The 20339-nt window shown below is 43.8% G+C and overlaps 1 protein-coding gene across 2 annotated transcripts in view; it reads left to right on the forward strand.

Moving 5' to 3' along the window:
- Nucleotides 1-20339, forward strand: part of CSMD1 (CUB and Sushi multiple domains 1) — a 1569742-nt gene that overhangs the window by 1284001 nt on the left and 265402 nt on the right. For both annotated transcript variants that reach the window (XM_020282735.2, XM_075997279.1), the window contains exons 19-23: nucleotides 321-437; nucleotides 1718-1933; nucleotides 7711-7899; nucleotides 12003-12172; nucleotides 16749-16905. In XM_020282735.2, the coding sequence (XP_020138324.2) occupies nucleotides 321-437; nucleotides 1718-1933; nucleotides 7711-7899; nucleotides 12003-12172; nucleotides 16749-16905 (849 nt within the window). The remainder of the gene's footprint in view (nucleotides 1-320; nucleotides 438-1717; nucleotides 1934-7710; nucleotides 7900-12002; nucleotides 12173-16748; nucleotides 16906-20339) is intronic.

A 20339-nucleotide genomic window follows, 5' to 3' on the forward strand; every position in this document is an offset into this window, starting at 1 on the left:
GGCAGCGCTGGAGGCTGCACCTGCCCTGTTCCCGCAGTCTGCCTGCTTGTTAGCCTGTCCGGGTGCGCCTGCCGTGCCTTGCTCTGCCGTGTCCCCGGCCTTGTAGGGTTAGGGCGCCTGCACGTGAACCGGCGCACTATAATTGCGAGTAAAATGAAGTTCAGGTTTTGCTTTGCTTTTGTGGACACGACATTAGACCTCTTTTTAGTCCCTGTGCAAATTAAATTCCATGTCGCTTAGAAAGCATTTTGTGCCAGCCGCCGTTGAGATCTAGCTATCGTTGGGAAGCTCATGCGATGATCTCTCTTTGTCATTTTAAGCGCTCTGTGGAGGCTACATCCACGGCAAGAGTGGGACGGTCCTTTCTCCTGGCTTTCCGGATTTTTACCCAAACTCCCTCAACTGTACATGGACCATCGAAGTGTCTCACGGAAAAGGTGAGAACATGTCATAGCTCTCAAACATACAGAACAGTCAGTGAGCCAAAAACACAGGGCAAAGAAAAACTCATTACGGTGTGAACAAGCAAGATAACTGATTTTCTCACATATGTTTCGAACTGTTGATTTTTATTTTTGAAAAACTAGAAGAAAATGGTCTTTAATATTTGCTGCCACAAGCCCACACACATTCCTGGTGTGCCCTGTATTTATCAGGTAGCGTGGATATATGCACATGAGCATGGCTTGACAATTAAGTATGATGAAAAGGAATAACGGCATCAATCAAATAAAATGCGAATATGAGTTAAATAAAAAGAAAAAAAAAGCAAGTATCTAAAGATCTAATGTCCATGATAAGTCTGGGATAGTTTTTGTACCTACCTTATGTTTTAAGTTTACCCAGTATTATCACACATAATAAATTATTTATCCTCATGTAATAAAGAGATGTCTTATAGAAGAGATATGATACTCCTCATTCTATAGACAAGTATGTTGAAAACCAGAAAAAAATTTGCATTTTGTGCAGGAAATGCAGATTACAGGACTGCACCCTGAGTCTTTTTTCTGTGACTAAACTTGTCATTTGGAAGCGTCTGTTTGGAATTTTGATCACATAAATAGTGTGCACAGTTTGTCTTTCTACGTAGAATTGAACTCAACCTGATGTTAAGTTGACATTTTATTATATATACTGCATTACACTGTGCAACTGCAGATACATTTTAAAGAACTTAGCCCTGAGGGAAAGAAATTAAGGATAAAGAAGAGACAGATTATAAATGACCAGGGTTTTGTCATCATAAAAAAAAATGCATTTTTATGAAAAGTGACCTATGCATAGTTAATTTTATTCACTTCACTATAGAAATGCAAAAATAATACTCTGTGAGTATGTTATTCAGAGAACACAGGCACTGAGAGCAAATCCAACTACAATCTCAAGGACGTTTTCCCTCAGTTACATAGACCTCTCCCAATGGAGATTATCTGCCCATTTTTTCTTAAACGTCAAAGTTGGATTTAAATAGTAAGATAATTGTTTTTGATACTTTGATTCAAGATTTTGATGTCTCTAAGCCCAGAAAAAAGTATTTTTCAGCAACTGTTAATTCTGCTGACGTCTCTCTCTCTCCATCTCTGTCTCTGTCTCCTGTCTCTGTCTCTCTCACCTATTCTCTATCTCTTATCTCTGTGTCTGTCACTATCTCTTATCTCTGTGCCTTGCTCTGTCTGTCTCTGTCTCTCCGTCTCTCCTCTGCTGGGCTTCCCAGGAGTCCGGATGATCTTCCACACCTTCCACCTGGAGACCTCACACGACTACTTGCTGATCACGGAGGACGGCAGCTTTTCCGAGCCGGTCGCCAGGCTCACCGGGTCGGTGCTGCCTCACACCATCAAGGCGGGCTTGTTCGGGAACTTCACTGCCCAGCTGCGGTTTATATCCGACTTCTCCATCTCCTACGAGGGCTTCAACATCACCTTTTCGGGTACGGCAGTCTTTTTCTTTTGTGCTGTTTCGCTCCTCTGGCAACAACACTGCGGTTTCTCTGAGTGAGCGTGAGTGAGTGTGTGCGAGTGTGATCACAGGTGTGTTTCCAACCCCGGGGGGCACGGGCCTGCCCCCCCTCGTGATGCAGGATGCAAGGACATCAGCGAAGCGTCCAGGAAACACCACTGTGCCGTACGTACTTTCTGCAAGTTCTCATCTTTGAAAAACTGTAAATATCACTATCGTTTGAAAAGCCTTTCTCACCCGTTTCTCGTCAACGATTCTACCAAAATCTCGGAGGAAAGGTTCCGCGTCGGGAGGCTTACCCAGGACCAGCTGTCATCGGCTGTGTTGGTTCCTGCCTTCCAGGAGACGCCAGTATTTGTGCTGAGAACAGCCCCAGGATGAGCAAAGCATGGACACACACAATCGAGGATGAGCTTTTAGTTTATTTTACTTTATTCGTACACAGTGACAAGACACTTTTTTTATCTTTCATCACATAGATGATATTTGCACAGGGTTTATGTTGCATCAGACTTTTGTATGGGTTAGATTGTCTGGTTTATATAGTTCTATGACATAGGTATTGATATTTTTTTACAGGCTGGGCGTGGTGGCTCACACCTATAATCCTAGCACTCTGGGAGGCTGAGGTGGGCAGATAGCTCAAGGTCAGGAGTTCAAAACCAGCCTGAGCAAGAGCGAGACCCTGTCTCTACTAAAAATAAAAAGAAATTAGCTGGACAACTAAAAACATATAGAAAAAATTAGCCAGGCATGATGGTGCATGCCTGTAGTTCCAGCTACTTGGGAGGCTGAGGCAGGAGGATCGCTTGAGCCCAGGAGTTTGAGGTTGTTGTGTGCTAGGCTGACGCCACGGCACTCTAGCCCAGGCAACACAGTGAGACTCTGTCTCAAAAAAAAAGGAATATTTTTTTACAGATGAGAAAAATGTTACACACACTTAAAAACTGGTGCAGCCTGTGCGGGAGGAGTCTGGTCACATAAACACACAGATTCAGAGAGCCTGTGGTGCTCAGGGCCCTGCATTGCCCACAGTGTCCACATCCTCTGCCCCACCCCGCCACACAAAGGGGACTGCTGCTCTGCAATTATTGATGGGTGTAAATAATTATATTAATTTGCAACTTGAATAGATGATGCTTTGGGAAAAAAAGAAGTGTCTTCCCTCCTCCCAAATCTAATGTGATTTTCATGAAATGGTCACTGAGCCCCACAATGGCGTGTGATTTCTTCTATTTATCAGATCTCGGAATGACTATTGATGGCACTTATGAGATTATTTGTTGCAGTATTTGAGTATCATCTCCTGTACTGAAACTGAAAAATCGTGATAGAAGGGTTTTTCTTTGCTCCATCTTCCTACATACATTAGCTCTGTTGCTGTATTTTACACACACACCTGACCCAGCACAGTGTGGGGTTTTAGTGCTGACCCTTTGGCAGTAGGAAATCTGAGTATAGCTTTTGACTCCCCCAAAACTGACCTGCTAATGGTCTAGACTAGTATCTCAACATATTTTATGCATTCATGACATCCTTAGCTTTTTCTCAATTTTTAAATACTTTTAGACTATGTGATTTATCTGTATGTTTATTTTCAAGTTGTCACAAATCACAAAATCATTTTCTAATATGTTTGTTGGAAAAAAACCTGTGTATAAGTGGGCCTGACTGTTTAACCCATGTTGTTCGATAGTGAACTTTAGTAGGAACTTAATAATTGCTTATTAACTACAGCATGGTCTTTAACATTATATAAAATGAAATGTTATCTTAAAGAAAAAAACCTTTCTCAGAGAGCTTAAGATCTTCCAGAACTGTGTCATACTCTTTGTCATTCTGCCCTGTTGCCATTTGTCTTGCTCGGACTTTGTTGATTTTTCTTGGCATTTCACTGCCTAAGTGGTGCTTTCAGGGCTGGCTCAGACTGCTTGATTTCTTGGAAATTTGCTGCAATCAGTGGTAATCATGAAATTGGCCACTTCATATATCAAAGATTTCAATGTTCCTAACACTAATACCTAAATCCCTCTCTGTGCATATTCTCCCCGGGGTGTGTCTCAATGAGGATCACTAAGAGGGTGTTGCTTTCCTCTGTTTTTGCTTTCATCATGATTCAAAATGAACATAAGTAGAACACGCCAAAGAAAGATAACGGCCTTGATGCAATCTGGGGACACCTCCCACAGGTGCTTCTCATGAGACTGTCCACGTTCCATTCACTCCATCCCACCTGTTCCTTATTCTAGTGCTCTGAGCACAAGACTCACAGGAAGTCTTGTGATGGCTACTGTCTTTGTTTGTGATGCTGTAACAAAATACCTGAAACTGGGTAATTTATGAAGAACAGAGTATTATTTCTTACAGCTCTGGGAGTCGGGAAGTCCAAGATCAGAGCACTGGCTTCCAGGGAGAGCATTTTTGCTGTAGCCTCATGGCAGAAAGGCAGATGCCCTTTTGTTGTATCATTAACCCATGCCTTAGGGTGGAGCCCTCATGAACACCCCCCAAAAGGCCCCACCTCCCACTGCCCCTACACTGGGGATCGAGTTTCCAACACATGAATTTGGGGTGACACATTCAGACCATAGCAATTATCAAAAATTTCAACGTAACTTTTAAAGCTGCCTCTCTCTTTAGTAAACTCTTACACAGACAGGCAAGGAAACACCACCACCACAAACAGCAGCAACAACAAGAAGACACTCTTCATTGGGGCTTTCAAAACTCTTTTGGGCAGTTTAAAAATATTTTTGGATGTTAAAACTAAAGTGCTAACAGTCTGTGAATATTCAGAATGATTCATTTACACATAAACAATAGAAATTATACATAAAGCTGGCATAAGAAGTCAACTTCATCTATAAATTCCCAATAAGCACAGTTTTTTTTAAAAAATGGCTTTGATTGCAAAAGTCAATTAGATGTGCTAGGGGAATAATTTTATTTTGGAAGAATTTTGCCTTGAAACTGGGCTGCAAACAATTGCCAATGACAGTGATACAACGGAGTTTATTTTTTAAGTATTCAAATAGGTAGCAGCTTTAATATACAAATTCATTTACCCGTCTGGGGAGCTTCTCTGTTCTTTATCCAAATGGCATTCATGGTGTTGTAGGACTTCCTATACTGGGGGTATCTTTCAGAGGATATCATTGAAACTGCGGAATACAAATATACACAAAGCAAAGAACCTTTAAGACTGTAGTGTTTCTTTACATAATACAATAGGTACAGCATAAAAGGCTATCAAATTTTTCTGTTTGGCAAGAGGATTCAACTGTTTTTGAAGAAATGATAGGAAAGATTTGGTTTGAGTTGAGAGCATACTATATAAGCCCTTAAATAGAAGGAGAATGATACCAGCAAGAAGTATGATAAACTTTCCTGGGTTGTGACATATTTATCTGAGAATTTCCTAGATATTCTATCACTATGTTTTTGTGTACAAAAGGTTTTCCATAAATATTTGTTGAATTTAATTAAATAGCACTGTTTATGTTTTTTCTCTTCCTGCCTGGTACTATAGGTTATTATGTATGAAATGTCTGATTTCCTTAAGTACTAAGTTTGACAGTTGATATATCTGACATTTCACTTTGACACTTCTCGTTTTATTTACATTGTGAAGGTACATCCTCAGGCTTACAAATATGTTTTGTCTTGTGATTATCTTTCAAATTTCTTTTGAGCAATTGTTGTGAAGCCATGGATAAGTCAAACATTTGTGTTATTTTTGAATATGAGTTCTGTTGTGGGACGAACGAATGCAGTGCAAATAGCTCAAAATATCAATGAAGTGTTTGGGAAGGATGTGGCTAATGAACACACAGTGAGAGCATGGATAGTTCGAGAAGTTCTGTCCTGGTGATTTTAATCTTCAAAATGAGCCATGTGGGTGACCTGAGACCAAGGTGGATAATGATGAGCTGAAAGCTGTAGTGGAAGTGAATCCATCTCAACCTACGTGTGAAGGAGCAGTGAGGTTTGACGTTGTTACTATTCCAACAATATCAGACAACTTGAAACAAATTGGCAAGGTAAAGAAGTTGGATGGATGGGTTCTGCATGAATTAAACGAGCATCAGAAGAGAAATCTTCTCTAAGCTTGCCTTTCTTTGCTGTCATGTCATAAAGGCAAACCATTTCTGCGCCATATTGTTTTGTGTGATGAAAGATGGACTATTTTTGAAAATTGCAAGCATTCGGCACAACGGTTGGATAAAGATGAAGTGTTGAAACACAGTCCAAAACTGAATATTCATCAAAAAAAGCTAATGGAGTTTGTTTGGTGACCCGTTGCTGGTATTATCCACTACAGCTTCATGAAACCTAGTCCATTGATGACAGCAGATGTCTCCTGCAACCAACTGGATGAAATGATGAGGATGCTTGCTATTAAGCAGCCAAGATTGGTCAACAGAGACAGGCCAATCCTCTTGCATGACAATACTCGACCATGTGTCACACAGACAACACTACTCAAACTACAGAAACCGGACTTGGAAACTCTCTGTCATCCACGTATTTACCAGACCTTGCCCCCAACTGACTACCACTTCTTCCAGGCTTTGGACCACTTCTTGCAAGGAAAAACAGCCCATTCTCACCAAGCTGTCGAAATGCCTTTCACAATTTCCTCACCACCTCCTCTACAGGCTTCTTCATTGCTGGTGTAAACAGGCTACTGTTAAGATGGCAAAACTGTGTTGATAGTTTGGGCGCATACTTTGACTTATCATACTGCTTCTTGTTTGAGATGTGATAAACTACACTTCTGATTCAAAGTCGAACATAACATATTTAATGGCCTAAAGAACAATAGGTCAAATGCATAACTATGTTTCATGATTGGCCAGATTAGTTTGAATAGATTGTAGATCCAGAGTAGATTTCTTAACTAAATGAACAGCAGAATGGAGACCATACCCCTGAGGTGGACTAGTAAGCTGAGTGAGATGAATGAGGATTTCATCACCTCAAACATTTGTCATTTCTTTGTGTGGGGAACATCTCCCGTCTCTTCTACTGTTGCAACATACACAGTCCCTTATTGCTAACTGTACTCACCTCACTCTGCCATGGACAATGGGACTTAGTCCTTCCATCCAGCTAGGTGTTTGTACTCACTAGCCAATCTTTCCTGTTCCTCCGGACACTGTTCCCAGCCTCTCATAACCATCACTCTAAGTCTGTTTTTTTGTGTTTTTTTTTGAGACAGAGTGTCACTCTGGTGCCCGAGCCAGAGTGCCGTGGTGTCAGCCTAGCTCACAGCACCCTCAAACTCCTGGGCTCAGCAATCCTCCTGCCTCAGCCTCCTGAGTAGCTGGGACTACAGGCATGTGCCATCATGCCCGGCTCATTTTTTTCTATGTATTTTTAGTTGGCCAATTAATTTTTTTCTATTCTTAGTAGAGACAGGGTCTCGCTCTTGCTCAGGCTGGTCTCCAACTACTGACCTTGAGCGATCCTCCCACCTTGGCCTCCCAGAGTGCTAGGATTGCAGGAGTGAGCCACCACGTCCGGCCTCTTAAGTCTGTTTTTTGAAAAATACCAAAACCATTGTCATTTGCCATAAAAGGGCACATAGTACCAAGGAAGACATTCCACACAACCGTATAACTAAATCTAGGGAAATATATATACGTATATATATTAGTTTTTAATAATAGCACTTTTTTATTCTTGCAAATTGTGGGGTGTCTACTCTGAATGCCCACACATTTTCGCTGTCTTTCCCTGTCTCAGAGTATGACCTGGAGCCGTGTGACGATCCCGGAGTCCCTGCTTTCAGCAGAAGAATCGGCTTCCACTTTGGAGTCGGGGACTCTCTGACCTTCTCCTGTTTCCCGGGGTACCGCTTAGAAGGTGCAACCAAGCTTACCTGCCTGGGTGGGGGCCGCCGTGTGTGGAGCGCACCTCTGCCAAGGTGTGTGGGTAGGTGGTCACACGCTTTCATTTCATTCATCCATGGGGACAGGGCGCGGCCCGGGCAGGAGGAAGGTGGGGGGTTGATGAGGAAGGAGAGTGTGAGAGCGGGGAGGGGGGAGGTGCAGGGACCGCCTCTCCAGGCCACCCAGCCAGCGGGGGGGTGGGGGGTGGGTGCTTAGCCACTCTGGGGCTGAGTTATCTCATCTGTAAAGTAAGACCTTTCAGCTCTGTAATTTTATGATTGAAGAAGAGTGAAACCAAAGCATGTGTCAAGCCTATTTATGAAAGGGGGAAAAGATATGTAAAAGATAAGTGTGCATATATATGTACATATATGTATATACGTGTGTGTGCGTATATATATATATATATATAATCTGAAACAAAAGGAAAAAGTAAAAGCTAGATGCCAAGCTGTGAGAGCAAACCTCTGACAATTATGTTGATTAAAAGCATTGAGTCCCTCCTCCGCCCCCGCCCACAGTAACAATGGTGACGACTAACATAGCAGTTTTTGGTTTTGTCAGTTGATTGGATGATTGTCGCATACTCCTGAAAAGTGGGCATGAAGCAGTTTGGATGCTAAATTAGCTTTTTTCTCAGTGTGTTCTTGAGGAATTCAAGAGGTGATTCCAAAGAGCAGCAGAACATGTTCTCTGGCTGCTTTGCGAAGAGGAGCTGGGCTCGCGTGCGTGCTGTGCGTGGCCTGCCGTTCCGTGGGGCGCCAGGTGTCGTCCGTCGGGTGCCTGAGCTGCCAGGAGGAGCCGAGGAGAGGACTGTGGGGCCGTCATGGCTTAAGCGGGCTGTGTTGCCTGCAGCGCCAGAAGCTCTGTCCTCAGCCCCAGAAAGAAGGCCTGTGCCTGCTGCTCCGCCCATCACGGGTGTGGCAAACTGTTCTTTCAAGTTACAGCAAATTGCCCAGTGTCATTGTGAAGCAAAAAAGGGGGAGATTAAAGATTAACTGCGATTCCCATCAGTGGTGAGCCTTCCGAATCCCTGGGGAATCCGCGACAGCTTCCTCCCGATCGCACCAGTGGGCAGACCAGAGGCAGGCGGGGAGGTCTGGAAACAAGGGCATTGACCTGCGCAGCGCGCCGGCCTGCTCATTGGCAGAGCTCGGGTTCCCCTCGCAGTCTCTGCAGCTGTCGGCACTGCTTAGGAGTGCCATGCGGCTCCAGACAAACGCTGTCTTTCGGGCTTTCGATGAGCCAGAGATAGTCAGATAGGGCTTCCTTATAAAAAAAATTAAACAAGTAAATGTGAGCCAAATCATCTTTATCTCTTACTCTTAGGAGTTCCAGAGATGCCTGGAATCTATTCCCCAGGTTAGAGACTCTGAACTGAGGTAGTTTGAGATCCCAACTCAGTGGAAACAAAGCGCCGTCGTCATTCTAGCGACGGAGCATTCAGTGGTCTGTTGGCTGCACGGTTCCATGTGAGGTTGCTCCGTCTTATCTAGATTCGTTATCTTTATACCCGAGTTGTTGTTAATTCGAGTTTTTACTCTGTTGTCTAAAACAGGAAATAGTAAATACCTACACTTAAAATAACAGTTAACTCTTATGGCACTCTTGACTGTAGACCAGGCACTGCTCTGGGCTCCCTGCACGTATGGGTTCGTCTGATCGCCTGGCGTCTCTGTGAGGAGGGCTGTCACTGTCAGAGCCCTCGCACGGGCGGGAATACTAAGGCACAGAGAGCCTGCGCACGCTGCCCGAGCACGCAGAGCTAGTGGGATTCAGTCCCGGCCAGGCTGCAGCCCAGCCTCCCCCCCACTACCCTGGAAAGGGCCCAGGGGCCTTGGACTGGCTGTTGTCTCTCGCTCGCAGTTTCCTGATTTTCCTCCAGCCCCTCTGGTTGCAAGATGGCTTTTAATAAACAGCTTATTGATCATGCTAAAATCCGCCATTGCACACAAGAGGCACCTCTGGACACTGTCTCTGTCTCTCTCTCTCTCCCCTCCCCTTTCCTCCCCCCCCCCCCCGCCTCACTCCCTCTCCCCCATTCTCCCACCTGGTCAGCAACCTCCCCGTCCCCCCATCCTCCAGCCAGACACCCGCTCCTCCCCAGACATGTCCTGAGGTTTCTCCCAGTGGGGCCCACACACGCCAGGGGGACTCAGTGGCCAGAATGCTCCATCCCAACTGGAAACCTCCTCACTCTGTCCCGCTTTAACAGACCACGCCAATTGTTCCTCGTACTAGTCACGCAAACCCTCCCCACCTCTGTCACGACACAGGCATGCGCATGTTGGCTACAGGTTTGTTGTATGCGGCTTTTATGACTTCGAGAGATGTTCCATCTGGGACCATTTTGTTAGGAGTCTTCATCATAAAAGGTGCTGAATTTTGTCAAGTGCTTTTCTGTGTCTGTTGAAATGATCGTATGATATTTGTTTTAGATTTTTTTTTCTTCCCACAGATACAAATACTAAAATCTTCTTTCTTGTCCTACCTTTATGGTGCAATATGAGAAATGATGATATGGTTAATGTCTAAATGCTAATGCACTAACAGATATCAGCTGTAGTTTATTGGTGACCTATTTTGAACAAAAGTCCTTTAAAATCACTCCCTCTTCTAGACCATTTATGTTCTTATTACTCCAGTTCCGTTATTGTTAATTATGAAGGGTATTATGAATTATCCGTTGTAAGGTAGATTTAAGCGTTATTTAGGATACAAAAAAGGTGTGACTCTTCCTGAGCGCTTAGCCGTTTATATCACATCAATAATTTGTATTAGTTGCATGATCTTGGGAAAGACATTGGCTTGAAAACTATTCTGTGCTTCAGTTTCCTGATCTGCAAATGGGGTTATCGACCTGGCATATAAGGTTACTGCAAGTATTAATAAGTAAATGAATGTAAAGAACCTAGAAAAGTATGGGACACCAAATAGCATTATCACTCTAGTGAGAAGTTAAACCTGAGAATGTGCGCACGACTACACAACAGCATCATTATCTTATGTCCGTTTTGGACTGGTAGAACTTTAGAGCTGCAGGCATTCTCAGTGTAAATTATTTACTTTCACAGTGAAACAGGCTGACAGGTTATAACTTCCTCCGAGTTGACAGAAGATAGGGAGTTATGTTTATTTTCACTTTTACCTTAATGAAAGATGTTTTGTTTTATACAAATGTGGAACTAGATAGAAGTCATCACCCTCTTTCTTTATCAAAATAAAATAAAATAAAATAAAAGATGTGGCCAGGCGCGGTGCCCCACACCTGTAATCCTAGCTGTCTGGGAGGCTGAGGCAGGTGGATTGCTTGAGGTCAGGAGTTGGAGACCAGCCTGAGCAAGAGCGAGACTACATCTCTACTAAAAATAGAAAGAAATTAATTGGCCAACTAAAAATACATAGAAAAAAGATGAGCCAGGCATGGTGGCGCATGCCTTTAGTCCCAGCTACTCGGGAGGCTGAGGTAGGAGGATCGCTTGAGCCCAGGAGTTTGAGGTTGCTGTGAGCGAGGCTGATGCCACGGCACTCAAAAAAAAAAATCAAGAGAAAATAAAATTTTAAAAAAAGACAATAATGTCTGTTGCTGTTGAGCGCCCTTCCATCCTCAGGTGTGATGTGAGTGGGTGAGTCCAGCGCTCCAACATCCTAGGATACAGCTCGGTGGTTTTGTCTATTGTCAGAGCAGACTGACACCACGACATATCTGTGCAGAGGAATCACGGTGGTGCAGCTGTGGAACGGGCACATGGGAACGGTTGGGCGGGAACATTTCACGAGGCAGAAATGAGGCGTGGCAAGGTGATGCCACAACCCAACAAGAGCAGCCGTGAGCCCCTGTGCTTAGGCATGTCTATTTTGTTCTAGAACTCTCTATAGGATGGCATGCTGCTTCTGTGCAGTAAGAAGAGGTTCATTCTATTAAAAGAAATAAGAAAACATGGAAAATGAGACGAATGCATTATCTTTTCTGTCTAGGTGGTTAATACCATAAAAAAAAATCACCAACCTATTTTTGAAAAGCTATATTGTTAATAGGCATACGTTGATAGAAGAGAGGGCTGTCATAATGATAAAGTTTTTAATCTGTTGATATCAGTCATTCCTCTTGTGAACCTTCTTTCTCTAATGTCCTGTATATTTCAGCTGAATGTGGAGCAAGCGTCAAAGGAAATGAAGGAACGCTACTGTCTCCGAACTTCCCGTCAAATTACGATAACAACCACGAGTGCATCTATCGAATAGAGACAGAGGCTGGCAAGGGGGTCCACCTCAGAGCGCGGAGCTTCCAGCTGTTCGAAGGGGATATTTTAAAGGTAAAAGGAATCTTCTCGAATGTGACAACTCCATCTTTTCTTATCAAGGGATGTACTACCTGTCTACATAGATAAAGGTAGCTACATTCATTATCCCATGTATATAGTTTATCACATATATGTATAGTTTAATTTACTTATGCAGTTGGTTTGAGAAGGTACAACGTAGCGTTGCTTCAAAGAGCGTATGCAGACATTGAAATAACTTTGCCAGTAATCCTGGATCTAACATTTCTTAGTCGTGTATCTTGTGTAAGTTATTTAACTTTTTTTATCCTTAACTTCCTTATGGGTAAGAATATGCAGGGATACTGATCTTTGGGGGCTGTTTTGAGGATTACATGCTATAATGTATGCGGATGTATCTAGCATTGTGCCTGGCACATAGTAGTCATTGTGAAAACTTCCAGGGCCCCCAAGCCAACCCTTTCTAGAGCTACCATCAATTTTTAAACGTGGTCACCACATTTTTAAAGCTGGAAGGATGCTGGTGCGGTAATGGGAGCAAGTCCAGTCGCCGTCACTGGAAGACAGAGCAGGGCTCGTGAGGGGAACCCAGGGGCGAGACAGGGGCTCCCTGTGCGTGGCAGGGGCTCCCCGGTCTTGCCTTGATGTATAAAGTTCCAGCTCCTGCTGGAATGCCCCTTAATTCTTAAGACTTCTGATACAGTTCCCAGGAAATTGGGGATGTCTAGGGGCTGGGCACTGGGTGACCTACCTCAGGGCATTGACAGAGGAAAGCTCTGAGCAGCCAAGGCTGATGCCATGAATCATCCGACCCAACACCCGCCGGTTCCAGTGGGAAGGTGAGCGATTACCGGCCGCACAGGTGATCTTTGGCAAGAGAGGGACACATGGCTCTTCTTACTCCCTTCCTAAAGTTCTAGGTTTTTCCAGTTGTGTCTGCTAGACGCACACAGTGATGCAGCTCAGATTCGGCGGAGTCAACTCACCTTGAGCTGTGAGCATCAAGAGAGAATATGCAAAGCTCCGACCAGAAGGGGAAAGTTTGTCTTCCCCTTTCACAAGGGCCAGACCCCAGGCCACGCGGGGCTGGGCCCGGCCTCGCTAGAAGTTTGAAGTTGTGCTCACGGGTCGGCAGAGGCCTGTAGCTTACTTCCTCCCAAGTCCACGTCCCGCTGTATTTCAAAGTCGTATTTTAGTAGAGGGGTTTCATCCTGGTTGTTCTTTCATTTTCATGGTCTTTGGAAAGCTCACGCTGGCGGTAGAGGAGGACTCTAAGAAGTGGTTTTCAGGCAGGAAACTAGCACATTCTTACTTATACAAAGAAAAAATTTTAGTTATGTCATAAGTAAGCATTTTCTGAATTCTTTGATAACCTCAAATTTAGAAGTCAGTAAGCCTTTAAGGCAAACTTTTAAATAATTCTTGACTGTGCTCTGGTTCAGGTGAGTGATTAGAGGTATTGCGTAAAATACACATGGATCAATATTGGAATGGAAAGAAGGAACTCATGTTCACTTGTGATTGTGTGCATTTTAAACTTATCGCTTACAACAAAAAGTAAAAAAAAAAAATTCTCACTTAACACGTTTGATTTCAGAGAAACTGTCAATCATGCGAAATGCCTAAATGTTTTGCAAACACATATTTTGTTGAACGTGCTAATACAAGTCTCTGTTAAAATGTTTAAAGTGAAATTATCTTAATTTCTGAGCATACCGCCGTTCACATTTCTCCTTCACACATACAGTGATTCAATAGTAAAGACTGAAATTCTATACACACACCCCTCGCACATACATAAACATGATGTTTTCTTGCTTCCTGCGGAAAAGTCATGTAAGGGAAACACAGCTCTCGGGAAGACGTTGGGAAAGGAAAGTATAACCGAAAGAGCAATCAATTACGGAACCAAAGCCCTGGGGTATGGTTTCTGCAGAACTGGGAAAGATTTCCCTGGAACCTCTGGCATTATCGCTCTGGGATCCCGCGTGATGCTTTCTAATCTGCGATCGTCTGCTGATGGCTGCATGCCTTAGAGCACACGGCGTTGATTACAGCTCCGAGGAGGGCTGGTGAGGCACACAGCTTTGGATGGAACAGGTGACTCCAGCAGGCTCTTTCTAATGACTGGAAGGAGCCCTTCGAGTGCAGTCTCCCGTAGACGGGGGAGTATAGGTAGGGGACGCTCGGATCAACACAGCCTGTTGCTCACGCAGTCTGCATCAAACAGCACGTCTTCCGGCTCCCTCCCCGTCTCTGCATTTTCACTGGCAATCAAGGCAAAACTTGAACTCTAATTCTCAACTATAATATAGTCTGTGACCCGCTCGCTCTGACATGCCTGTTGCCGAGCACATGCTAACTGCTGGGGGTACACGTGGAAAAGGCAGGATTGCTGTTTTGGAGAAAATGGAGACTCAGCGTCCGAGCCGTTCATTTCCCGCTGCTGAGACCATGAGGCTGCTGAGGGCGAGATGCTGCCCGTGTGACTTAGTCAAGGCCCCTGGGCCTCGCGGGCGAGGCCTCCCGAAGAAGCCAAGGTCCAACGGAGCCGACCAGGTGACAGTGTCCTGGGACTGGGGGAGGGGGGGTTAGCTGCACGGTCAGTGGTTTCGTGCCTCGCCAGCTCCGTAGATTTCTGTGAATCACAACCACATGGGATATACCGTGATTCCCCCCAAATACGACAGGGTCTTATATTTATTTTCCCTCAAGAAGACACCCTAGGGCTTATTTTCAGAGGATGTGTGTGTTTTTTTAAGTACAGTACAACAATCTCCATTTATTCAAATATAGTGAAGTCGTCTTCTTCTGGAACATCATCATCACGGTCCAAACCCCGAATTCCATCCTGAATTTCTTGCGACTCTATTTCCTTTAGAACCATTGGCCCCAGTCTCTCATGTCGAGTGACAGAGCTCTCCTGGGGCAGACGAGAAGGGCTGCTCGTCTTCTTTCCCGCTCCGTGAGGAAATGGCCGGGCTGTGCAGATGCGCTGTGCAGCCAGCACGCCCAGCACTAGGGCTTATTTTCGGGGTAGGGCTTATACTGTGCAAATGCTTAGAAATCCTGGTAGGGCTTATCTTATGGGTAGGTCTTATTTTGGGGGAAACATGGTAGTGTAAACTGACTGAGACCTTCCTGGGAGACCTGGACGTTTAGAATCCTCTGGATTTAAACTCTCTGCTGTGTGTCAGACCCCTCGACACGTCCATAGAAACCAGGTATTAAACCAGTGATTTTTAAACAATAGCCTGTGATAATAATAGCCTTATAGTGAGGAAATGAGAGGGCATTAGTGTGTGCTTATGCAATTTTAATGAAACAATTATCCACAAAATTAATTTTTCCCCTTTTATGAGTGCGTACGTGCATGTGTCAGTCTCCCGAGGAACATGTATGCTTTGCGTGTGGATTGGAAGAGAGGTGATAAAAGAAGAGTAAAAATTGATCTTTACAAGGAGGGGATAAACACGTGACGGAAGAGGCTACTGCGGGCTGTGATCACCTTTATTTAATTGTTAAGGTGCTCTTTTGAATCAAGAAAAACTCGATGCTCTTCAACTTAGTGAAACACGTTTTTATTCACACTTCCAAACAACCTTATTTCCAGAAGGTGGTTCCCTGCCTGTGAGAGGAACAGGTTAACCGCCCCACCCACCGGTCCATGCTACTGGGGTGTGAGGGGCCACAGCCCTGAGCTCCACTGCAGCGCCCCTGCCCTGCGGTCTCTGCCCGGTGAGCGCCACCCCCTTCGCAGGAAGCTTGGTCCCGTGTCCCACAATGCCTGGCGAAAGCGGTTTGCCCCGGTCCCACCAGGATGTGGGGCCGGCACCAAGCCCCCCACGGCCTCTCTCCCTGTCATCTGGGAACTGGTCACTGAGACTTTTCTCTGCCCTGCCCCCAACATACGGTCAAAACCAAGTCCTGTGCACTCGATTTCCATACACTGTTTACATCCACTCACGGTTTACAGCCACTCAGAATGATCAGGTCAAATACAAAGTGTTTTAGAGCAAAATGACCCTTTCCCCTATTATTAGTGCAGGATAGGATTTTTTTTTATTATTATTACAATAAATTCAAGATTAAAGTCACCCCAGGCTGACGGACTACAAAATGTGGCAGGATTTCAGCCCATCGTGCTGTCTTTTCATGCCTTCCAAGAGAGGGGGACGGCGGAGATGGGATGTTTTCTCGGTTAGTGGGTAGTTCGGAGAAGATACTCAGGGCTAACACAGGATCACCCTTTCTTCCTTTCTACCTGGATTGTGAGGAAGGGCATACAAAGGCAGATAATGGAATCTGGACATGCAAAGGAATATTTATTTAATTTTACACGAACACAGAAAGAGCTCTTAAAGTCATGGATGTAAAATGATCTGAGCAAAAATGGAATCTTTTGTCTCTAGTATTAGCGCTAAAGATACAACTTAAAGAAAGGAAGATAATTTAGCACTAACTCATCCATTTACCTTTCTCCAAACTGTGTAACTTTTAGAGTAATATATAAAGCCACATCTTTGAAGATCTGAATTTCTTGTGAAAATTGCTAGCATAAGAATACAATTAAGGAGTGGGGAGCTCATGCAGTGAATTTCTTCCCTAGGTGTATGATGGCAAAGACAGCTCCTCACGTCCCCTGGGAGCCTTCACCAAAAGTGAACTGCTGGGGCTGACCCTGAACAGCACCTCCAACCACCTGTGGCTGGAGTTCAACTCCAACGGGTCGGACACCGACCAAGGGTTTCAGCTCACCTACACCAGTAAGTAGCGAACGACAACTCTATTCTCGTGTTTTTTTAATCTTTCCAGGACGCATCTGATGCTTGTCTTATATGATAAGTTATAATCTTTGTTTTTGTTTTTTTCTTCTGGCTGCCTACTGTGTTTTGGGTCGTGGTTTAATTCTGTACATTGTTGATGGGACAGTGTAGACACATTTCTAGAAATGCATTTAATTATAAATATTCATATTTTAATAATGAATAGCTGGACCTGAAAAGGAAACATCTCCTGGGCTTAAAAATACTGACTGTGGTATAGTATACAATGATAAAAATTCACAAACTTATATATGGAGGATTTAGAATGAATGATATAACTAGAGGTTATGGACTAAATGACTGATTTTACATTATATGTATATTATATATATAATCATATGTATAATTTTATATGCATATAACCACACACATTTAACAAGTTCTGTAGTAAATTGTTTTCTCATCACCACTAATTCCCAAGATGAGAAAACTAGCAGAAGTCATTTGAGTACTTGCTCAAGATAACAGTTCTATGAGTTGGTGAGGCCAGGATTTGATCTGTATTTCACAACGTTAAGCAGTATTCTTTAGTACTCCCCGAATATTGTAAATCAATATGAAATATTTTTATTTATTTAAAAGATGTAATTGAAGAAGACAAAAGAGGGGGAAAATAAAGAAGTTGTGTCTCACAAGGGCAGTATACAGTACAGTAACTGACATTTTCAGCATTTGTAATGCCAAAGTTAAAATATTAGCTATTTGGTGTGGATAACTAATTAAAATTAACTCATCCATTAATTAAATGCTTAGAATACATAAAACAGTCCAATCCTTCACTAATCTGATGATTGAAAAACAATGTAACAGTGAACAGCACAACATGAGGAATCAAGCTTGGCTTTGGGAGCATGAAGGTGCGTTGGGAGCAGCAGGCCTGGCCTGCTGGCCTGATCTGACAGATCAGCGCCGAAGCCTGGATGGATAAGGACCGCCCCACAGACCACAGCTACTCCGAGTGCCTGGAGGAAGATTAATTGTCTTGAATCCCTTTTAGTAGGAGAAATTACACTTGAAGGGTTGTAGAACCCTGGGCAAAAATAGAATTAGAGTGGCTGACATCATGAGAAAAGCAATTTTTCACTTTCTCCATAATACCGTTGGAAAGGCTGAGTAAATAGCAAGTGTATGAATTAATTTGTGTGCATGATGAACTGGCAACAATTGCTGCAATAAAATCAATCTACAATTACATTGAGAATGTCGCTTCCAGGATCTCACTCTCAGACAAGTTTCAAAGAGCTCTTATGAAATCGTTCTGCTTGCAGATGAAATATCTCCCAATTCAGTTTCTCCATCTGTGGAAAATTTGTTTTGTTTTCTTATGTGTATGTGTTAATTCCCACTTACGCCTATGCTAGACTTAGTAGACTATGAACACTTGATAAGAAAAACTGTGTGAAATATCTTTAGGTGGACTTCTAGGTTAGTATTTCAGGCGAATATCCCACGACGTGCACTTACAGTTCTCTTGCCACTAAACATGTTCTGTTGCCTTGGTTCATTTCACGAATCATGTCTCTGCTGTGGTTCTCTCAGCAAAGAGCAGAAACTCTGCCCTGGTGCCTCCCTCCCTCCTATTCACACCTCTGCACCCTAACCCTATCATTACACCTAAAACTGTAACCGTCACCCTAACCCTAATCCCCTAACCCAAAACTCACACTAACCCTAACCCCCTAACCCTAACCCCCATCCTTAACCCCCTAACCCTCACCCTAACCCCTTAACCCTCACCCTAACCCTAACCCCCTAACCCTCACCCTAACCCTAACCCCCTAACCCTCACCCTAACCCCTTAACCCTCACCCTAACCGTAACCCTGCTCCCAGTGTGGAGCTGATTAAGCTCCTCTTTCCTCTCCCATGGCTGCAATCACAGAAAACACATCCTTGCTCCGCCTCTATTTTGTCTCTCAGTACTCTTCCAGCCCTAGTAACTGCTTCCTATTTTCCCTCCAAATACATGCACCTGGCCCTATTTTCTCATGGTCGTGCAGAAAGTATCCAGAAGGAAATTTGCGGATACTGGAATTTCAAGCGACTGGACTTGGAATTAAGGAGGGGATGCTGAACCGTCTCCGGAATCCCGATGTCTCCTTTGTGTGTCAGATAGTGGTTAGGAGGGCCGTGTGGTCTGGAGCCCTGCACATGGGTGGAGGTGGAGGTTGTTGGCTTGTGGGTTTCCTATGTCTTCCTCCCTCACAGAGAAGGCTCCAGGGAGCCCCCTAGACCCCATGTGGACGTCCTGACTCCTTATGCTCCTGGGCACCCTGCATGGCTTTAGGACATGTTGCTGTCCCTTCAAGTTTGCTGAATCACTCTGAGACAGCCTGAATCTGCTCGTCTATTTATGGGCACTTTCCAATTATATGCATGTTTTTGACTGCATAGCAGTACAGGCATTCTAAAAATAGAAGAAAGAAATATTGGAGATGATTGGTTAGTTCTTACTATAATCAATTTGACAGGAGTAATTATCCTTGTCTGCCTGTTTCACCTTTTTGTTTCTACCTACAAAAACACAGACTCTTCTTGGGTACGAGTCTTGTTTGCAAGATTGTCTTAGAGCTAGAACGTCCTGCCAGAATGGGAAAAGATATTTGTAATAGAGAGTTGGTGGAGCTGATGGCTATATAACTAAAATAGTATTAACTGCACATTAAATTCTTAGATTTAAACATATGTAATTAAGTGTAAGAATTCCCACGATGTGATCAAATACCTGAATCAAATATCCATCCCTAAAAGATGTTTTGGAAATGAGGAATGCTTATAAAATATTTTAGCAAATTATTAAAGCTCAAGACTGTAGAGAGACACTTTCAACTATTTTCAAAAGACTTTTATAATTGCCTCTTGCTCACTAATTGCATTACTTAAGGAAACATTGGTATTTAAATGCTTCAGATCCATAATTAATGTACACATGAGTGGATTAGAAAATGTCAACAGAGAGTAAATATATAGCTTAATAACCACCCTAGATTTTTTAGAAATGGGTAAAAATCATTTGCTTATTCTTTACTATTTACAAAAGCACACTCTCATGTACCTTCTAACTTCACAGTCCTAGAAATTCTGGTTCTTGGTACATAGCTCCTTTACTGTTCCTCCTAATTGGGAAAATGAGTCTCCAGGTCTTTGGGATTTGCTGACGTTTCACAGGGGAGCGGTGCCGCTGGGACCCACATTCAGGTCTTCTAGTTGTTGATGACCTTACTTTCAGATGTTTTAGTTGATCACGCCTTCCTGAGTGCCCCGTGCATGACTGAGCCTGGTACACACACAAGGCACCGGCAAGGCGGAAGGCCAGGCTGCCCGCAGGCCACGGAATCAATATGATGAGTGATAGTCATTTTAATGAGCAGCTAC

The sequence above is a fragment of the Microcebus murinus genome, chromosome 24 (assembly GCF_040939455.1).
Source record: "Microcebus murinus isolate Inina chromosome 24, M.murinus_Inina_mat1.0, whole genome shotgun sequence".
Classification (NCBI taxonomy): Eukaryota; Metazoa; Chordata; class Mammalia; order Primates; family Cheirogaleidae; genus Microcebus; species Microcebus murinus.